Source organism: Lycium barbarum, chromosome 1 (assembly GCF_019175385.1).
Source record: "Lycium barbarum isolate Lr01 chromosome 1, ASM1917538v2, whole genome shotgun sequence".
NCBI classification, from domain to species: Eukaryota; Viridiplantae; Streptophyta; class Magnoliopsida; order Solanales; family Solanaceae; genus Lycium; species Lycium barbarum.
The window spans coordinates 166,597,320-166,605,173 of NC_083337.1; the positions used below are offsets into that span (position 1 = coordinate 166,597,320).

Below are 7,854 nucleotides of genomic sequence, written 5' to 3' on the forward strand. Positions count from 1 at the left end.
TAAGTCAATTTTTTTGTTTTTTGTTTTTAAGGTCTACTTTTCAAAAGCTATCGAACCTGGAGACTTTCGTAGTCCTCACAATAATTTTAATTTTTTTTTAAAACTTTTTAATTAATTACTTTTAGGTCCTAATATTATTTATTTAAGTCATTTTTTTTGTTTTTTATTTTTAAGGTCTACTTTTGAAAAGCTATCGAACCTCCTACCTCATTTTTCATGTTCTTTGGTTTTCTGGTTGGTGCTCGATATCCGCATTTGAGCACAATTAATCCAAATAATTCGCATTGTATCGCGCCTATTCGGGGGGAGCGCTTCCTCCAAAGATTTTTTCCATATCCATGTTCGAACCCCTAATCCCTAATTAAGAGAGGAGCAGTTCCATCCGCTGCACAAGTTAAATTATGTATTTGTCTTAAAAGTTCATTAACTATGTATAGATTATTTATTTAGAACTAAATAACTTTAGAAAATTAGGATACATAAGTTATAAATGTCAAATTTTGGCTCCACATTTGATTTGAAGTAAATAATTTCATCAAAATGGAAGTTAAAATATTAAAGGAGTGAAATCAAAATTTTGCTTTCATATAACTACCCACTTGTGGGACTACAATGGGTATATGAATGTTGTTGTTGTTGTACACTTGTACTAACACAAATTATATTTCTTTAGTTAAAATATCTACTTTTATAATATCTTGAGTTTGGGCCCGAACTTAGCACGGGCCTCACATAACTAGTATATATATAAGAGAGAATAGTAAAGTTTTGTAATCCTCACATTCTCACAACTCCAATGAGGTGCTTACATGTGACTTTTTCAATTGACTTTTCCTTGTATATATTTATTTTTCATTGGTTGCTCTCCTTCAATTTTTTAATATCACTCCACATGAGTTTTTATAATTTGGTTTGTTGCACAACTTTTTTAAGAATCTTTTCTTCCTGCTTATTGAGTTATTCCTTCGGTCCATATTATGTATTTTTATATAATCAATAAGGTATTTTTTCCCCTTCAAATTTATTCTTTTCTAATTTATCCTTATTTAGATAAGTGAATTTTTGTATAACCAAGGAACCATGTTACATTGATATTCCCTCTGTCCATTTTTACTTGTCCATGTTTAAATTGACACATCCCTTAAGGAGCAACAAATAAAATGAGAATTTAACCATATTACCCCTAATTATTATAAAATATCTAAATAATTGAAATCAATCATACACACTTTGTAGTCCTCGCATCCTCACAACTCTAATAAGATGCTTACATGTGGCTTCTCCAATTGATTTTTCCTTAGCATATTTTCATTTTTCACTTTTAGCTCTCCTTCATTTTTTTTTTCTCAGCACCACTCCGCATGGATTTTATAGTGGTTCGATGAACAATTTTTTTAAGAATCTATTTTTCCACTTATTGAGATATTCCTCCGGTTCTTTTTTACGGATTTAGGTTATTTATTGAATTTCATCTAAAACTAAATCCTCACAACTGTAACAAGATGCTTACACGTGGCTTCTCCAATTGACTTTTCCTTGCATATTTTCATTTTTCATTTTTTTAATACCACTCCACATGGATTTTTATAATTGGTTTATTGCACAGTTTTTTTAAGAATCTCTTCTTTCCATTTATTGAGATATTCCTCCAGTTCTTTTTTACGAATTTAGGTTATTTATTGAATTTCATCTAAAACTAAAGTTAAAGATCACATTGGAATAGCGTTTGACACATAAAATAATGAGTGAAAAATTAATAATTATCAAAATAAATCTATTTCTATCTATAAATAAAAATCGCATGCTCACAAATTCATAAAATTTTGTAAATATTTTCTAATTTACGATCTTGTAATTATCATACTTTATCATGTTAGTTTATAGAATGCCGAATCACTTGCGTCCTTTTAGTATTTGCGAAATTTCCTACCAAACTTACTTCCACATAAATATTTTTTTTAAGAAAATATTCGATTATATGACTAATAAAATTTAATAAATATGAAAACTTTTCAAGAAGATATGGTTAACATGCAATTACACTAAATTAAATATGTAGTAATCACCAAAGGATGCGGTGCAGTGGATGGGACTGCTCCTCCCTTACTCAGAGGTTTCGAGTTCGAGCCTTGAGTATGGAAAATTTCTTAGTAGGGAGTGCTCCCCCCCCCCCCCCCCCAACGAATGGGGTTCTACGCGGCCTGAATCCGAATATAATAGGGCTCCAATATAGATACCGGACACAGGATGAAAACGTAAAAAAATTATGTAGTAGAAAAAAGTGAGACAAATTATACTTATTTGATAAAAATTATATATTTTTTTTAAATTTTGAGTTTGGGCCCGGACTTAGCATGAGTATCCCGCAATTATATATATATATATATATATATATATATATATATATATATATATATATATATATGTCCTTTAGCCGTTTTAAAGGACAAAGCTTAGATATTATTTTATATTTCAAACTGGTTGAACACCACATATACAATTAAAAATTCAAGATATGTGAATGGTGTGTTTCATGTGAACACTTGTCTTGTTACTGCTCCTATACGTACTACTGTTCCCATAACATACTTCTCCAGTTCTCTGACCCATATGCGTGTCCGTTTTATATGGAAATGATTTTTGATACGCAACTTCTTCTTTTCCCCCCATTTATTGCTCTTTATTTTGATCTCGAAATGATGATGCTACACACACAACTTCATTTTGTAATAATTTTGAATCTTTTGTGAAGGCCTCTTTATGTAATACCCAACTGAGTCTGGCATGAGCCCCCATGCAGGTTCAAGGGAAGATTTACTTGCTTTTCAAGAAAATAAAATAAAGAAAGTAAAGACAAAGATAGTGGATCACATATAGGTATGAAAGGTTAAAATTAGCCCGAAAATATGATTCTCCCGGCCTGTGCAAATTTGGACTGATTTAATGATCGTTCATTTATCAACTTAGTCCATTTTGATTTTTGACCCATCATAAGTCAGTCCAATCCGCTGATTCCACACTCTTAATCATCGGTGTCTCTGTCACCATGTTGGACAAACATAACAGCAAATTATGGTTCTCGGCAGATATGTATAGCTTGTATCTTCACTATATATGTTGAATTGTACAATTTATCCCTATGCGAACTAGGCTTTTATCAATTCCCAATATTTATAAATTTAAGAACTTGGGTTGACTTATTTTAGGTGTTTTAAGTCAAAATAGTTTTTAAGCAATTTTGTATTATTTGGATAGAACTAAAAAAATGTTTTAAGCATTTGTTTTTAAACTAAAATGACAAAAATAAGTCAAAAGTGATAAACTAGAATTTTTAACGTATAAGTCAAAAGTCATAAGCCCATCCAAACGGGCTCTGTGACTCCTAATTAATGTAATAGTGTGTTCTAAAGATTCCATATGGACTTTTGAGAGGTTGATTTTTCATATAATAATGTACCTTCTGTAGGATCATTAACTTGGGAGATGGGAAAATTACTTTGATAGATTTAATGCAGAAGCTATTGGAATGCTGAGAAATATCTCTAACACTACAATTAATTAGCTACTCCCTCCGTCCCATTTTAACTATCATTTCACGCCCGAAAATACTAAATTAAAGGGATAGTTTATTAAATTGCCCTTATTCAATAAAAGTAGATTGATTGTTTCCTTTTAAATACCATTCATTATTCTTTAATATTAAGGGTATTACATACAATATAGTTGGAAATAACAATTAATTTTAGTCTTGAATTCTTAAAGTGACAATTATTTTGGGATAATTTTATTGAGCTAAAGCGACAATTAGAATGGACCGGAGGGAGAAATTATTTAGCAGAAACAAAGATAATATATAATGACTAGTTTTGCATGAAGTTTGTTATACGTTAATGTGACAGTTTAGTTCTAGAAATGTCAAAGTATGCCAACCACCTAGAAGCAATGAGCTTGCATTTGACAACGCATAGATTTTGGTTTGTGGGAGTAGGGGAGGAGGTGTGCTTGTTTAACTTTAACGTATATGAATCAATAACTAATTTCTGATCTTATCAATTTCAAGTGGAGCTGTGGATATGGTCCCTCGTGAATAGCCAATTTGAGCACACACGTATAATATATTGTATTGCATAGACTTGATTCATGGAAAAGTATTGCACGATTATTGAAACAAGTAAAAGACGGTGGAGGCTTGATTTGCAAGTTGAGAATCACTAAGTCCAAAAAAGCTTGCATTGCATATAAAATATAGATATCATCCATATGCAAAATTAACATTGAACTCTTCAAACTTGAAAATCACAATAAGTTACAGCATCATAACCCACTGGACTCTGCCAAAATGTATACTCTATTATCTAACCACGAGATCCAATGCTCGAAAGAAAGAGACAGCGACTTACTGGGTCCTCAGTTACTCCTTTAAGCAGCATACGTACATTCTTCGTAACCTGCATTCATGTGCAAAAATTTTCACACAAGTTATACCTATTACTTCTCAATAGTTAACAGGCAATATAGATAATTCAACTGAATAGTCGTAACCATGAGGCTAACAATTTTGGCTAGACGAACTTACTAGGATCATAGTTGGTGACAACACCGGTATTAATGAAGTTACAATCAAACATTTTACGACCATTTGCTTGATAATAAGCATTCATGGCGTAAGCTGCATGAGCTCTGATAGTATTGGGTTCGTAGCAGGGGCCACCATCTTGTATAGGTTGACAATCTATTCCAGAGCTGCACACAAAGTCTATGTTCGACTGCAAAGCAGCATCACTAGCATCAGCCTTTGGCACACACCATTTCTTCCCTATTTCTGGTGCCATAGCAGGCGGAGAAGCCTGAATTCAGAATTTTAAGTCAATGAATACAAAGTAACGCAACATCCACCATACATTTAAATGCATGAAATATATATACTCCCTTTACTACAATTTGTTTGGCTTGATACAGACTACGAGAGTCAAACTAACTAATGTTTTGTATGAATTCATACATAGAATCTTCAATTTTTTTTAAAAAAAACTTACTACCTCAGTCTCATTTTAGGTGTCTTACTTTTTTTTTTGGTCTGTCCCAAAAACAGTCTTTTTCTATATTTAGTAAGTTGACAATTCAAACATCCTATATGACAAGTTTATAATCACAAGATTCAAATGATATTTTAGTTATACACATATTTAATTTAGGACTGCAAAATTCAAAAGTCTCTCTTTATTTCTTAAACTCCAAGCATAAAAAATTCTATAAGTCATACTAGTTAACAATTCAAAATATTTAGAAAGTATTTGGAAAAATTATCATCAAAGAAAACATTATTTGACTGTCCAAATATTAATTAAGACAAATAAATAGAAACAGGAGGAGCATATTTTATGATTACACTTAATGTTACTAGTATAAGGTAAAATAATGCTTAATACTTATAATTTATATGTAGCCTTTGAATAGGGATCCGCCCATGGGTAGAACACAAATCAATGCTAGTGAGTTTATGCTATTCAAGAATCGGAAAAATCAAACTACGAAAAAAAGCGTGGGAGATTTCTCGGATCAATAATCATTATTGTTAAGACAATTATACCCTTAATTAACACTAGCAACAAAAAATATATTGAGGCATATACTAATGGCATATTTTCGCCATTTCGTACAATGCAAAAAATTACCTGTGCGTTACGCAGAATGCCCACATCGTAAACGGGTGTGAAGTCGGGTCGGAACAACCCGAAGTTACGCTCCGAAGTGCCAGCCTTAAGGTCCTCATTAAACAATGAGAAAACATAAGTCTCAAAGGTCCTGTTTGGCATCAATGGAGTTCCCACCGCAGAATTCACATGCTTCACAAGATTCACATTATACGAAACAGCTTTCTCCAAACTAACACCGGGTTGATTCGGGTCACCCGAAGAAGGCCAACCCGTTTCCGCTACAACAATATCCACGTCATCATAACCCAAAAACTTCATAGCTGAATACACAGCATCAAGTTGTGCATCAAACATGTTTGTATAATTCATTCCACCAATCAAATTTGAGATAATTTAAATCCCACAGGATCATCTCATCCTATCCATTCTACCAAACAATTCCTCATTGTTAAAAAACGTTTGTGCATATAAAAGAAAAAACGAATAATGACCGCATGTGAGTCCTATTGAAGATATGTACGTAAATAAAAGTTTGTTCCTCCAACAACTTACCATAGGGTGCGAAAGACACGTTAGAAAGATTATAGGTAAGTTTTCTGGCAGAATATAAGGCAGGACGGCCAGAGAAAGCAACATCGTGTGTTCTAAAGATCTCTCTAGCAACATCAGCAGAGGAGACAACAACAGTTGGGACAGAACCTAATTGCAAGAAAATGAAATCCCCATATTCATTGGAAAGTTTTTGAAGCGAAAGATGAGGCAATTTCCCAATTTGGTGAAGGTTTCCTAATATAGGCAGTTTCCTAGGACTTGGAGGGAGGTTTTTTACTTTGTTTTTCCTCTTTGTGAAAGACAATATTAGGAACAAAAAGAAAAGGACACAAGCTAACAGCTTCAAGAATACAAGGAAACTCATTTTTGTTTGAGGTTTGTAGAGAGGTAGCGAGAGCTTTCTTATTATAGATGAGGATACATGCAACGGCCAACTGCTAGAAGCTTTGAATCGGCTGGCCAAGTGGACCAGCTTGCAGAGAAGATAAAATTGAATACTCTCTTTATTTCATTTTATATTTTAGTTTGACTTTGCCGCACTAAGTTTAAAAAGCTGACACCTATGAATTTTGTGATCTGAGAAACTGAATATGTACAAAAATATTCTTTGAATTTTATGATCTTTAACATGTGAAATATTAAAATTAAAAAGTTCTATAATATTTTTTCAAAATATATTTAAAAAATAGAAAGACCCATAAATAGAAATGTACTACTCCTAGTAAACAATTTAGCCGTATCAAAGGACAAGGAAAGCTGAAGCTGGAGATTTGTTGAAGATATTGTTTTATATTACAGACTGGTTGAATACTGCAGGTGGAATTAATATTCCAGGAAATGTGAATGGTGTTGTGGACACATGCATGTTTTGATACTTTTCCAGTTTTCCTACTTGGGTGTTCCCATAACGTGGTTCTCCAAACCATATGCATGTTCTTTTTTCTCGATCGGTATGATAATGAGTACAACAAAGTAATGATTTTTGATACGCAACTCTTTTTTCACCATTTGTGAGTGTTCTCCATTTTGACTCTGGTGACACACCAATGACTATAGCACAAAAAAAAACACAATTTAATTTGAAATCAATGAAATGGTGATAGTAATTAAGAGCTGTTAGGTTTTTGAGCATTTTAATATTGCAAATATCTTTCACATTTTGTCCAAATTCCTCACATGTTTTGTTCCTTGCCATGCAATTTTATTTTCATTTGGGTAGCCACAAAAGTTGACCATATCTTTCACATTTTTTGTAAAAAAAAATGTGAAGACCATGGTAGCCACCATATGAACATATTTGGTCTTAGTTTCACATTGTTTTGTAGTATAAAATGTGATAATGTTTTTCACATTTTTTGTTGAACATGTTTTTCACATTTTCATCCATTATAAAAGGATGAATTATGATTCACCAATATATACATTTAAGAAAAAGATAAGTTCAATCCTTAACTTGTGGGTGTAGAGAGGAAAAGTGAAAAATAAAAGAGTTTATTAGTTGAAGGAAGGTGTTCTTTTGGTGGAGCTTTGGACTCAACATCTTGTCCAGAGTTCGTTGAGTTATACGACGTGTTCGGGCTGTTGTATCCTGGAGGAGACAAGTCAGAAAGATTACTGCTGGACCGGTAAATTTGCTGCAATGGGC

The 7,854-nt window shown here is 32.6% G+C and overlaps 1 protein-coding gene across 2 annotated transcripts; it reads right to left on the minus strand.

The window, feature by feature from the left end:
• Positions 1-4,216: 4,216 nt before the first annotated feature.
• LOC132605662 (glucan endo-1,3-beta-D-glucosidase-like) lies at positions 4,217-6,645 on the minus strand. Of its 2 annotated transcripts, none has more exons than XM_060318825.1 (4): positions 6,210-6,645; positions 5,676-5,935; positions 4,577-4,847; positions 4,217-4,448 (listed from the first exon to the last, which is right to left on the minus strand). In XM_060318825.1, the coding sequence occupies exons 1-4, from the start codon at positions 6,571-6,573 to the stop codon at positions 4,420-4,422; spliced, it is 924 nt and encodes a 307-aa protein (XP_060174808.1). In that variant the 5' UTR covers positions 6,574-6,645; the 3' UTR covers positions 4,217-4,419. The 2 variants fall into 2 exon arrangements, with proteins under 2 accessions (XP_060174808.1, XP_060174807.1); XM_060318824.1 differs by having other exon boundaries at positions 5,676-5,977.
• Positions 6,646-7,854: the final 1,209 nt, after the last annotated feature.

Bases quoted from the DNA above. Each gene is read 5' to 3' on its own strand.
- LOC132605662 (XM_060318824.1), bottom strand. From the start codon at position 6,573: ATGAGTTTCCTTGTATTCTTGAAGCTGTTAGCTTGTGTCCTTTTCTTT. The intron at 5,978-6,209 runs GTAAGTTGTTGG...CTGTGTATTCAG, and splicing joins CGTGTCTTTCGCACCCTATG to CTATGAAGTTTTTGGGTTAT. The intron at 4,449-4,576 runs GTAAGTTCGTCT...ACATGAATGCAG, and splicing joins TGTCACCAACTATGATCCTA to GTTACGAAGAATGTACGTAT.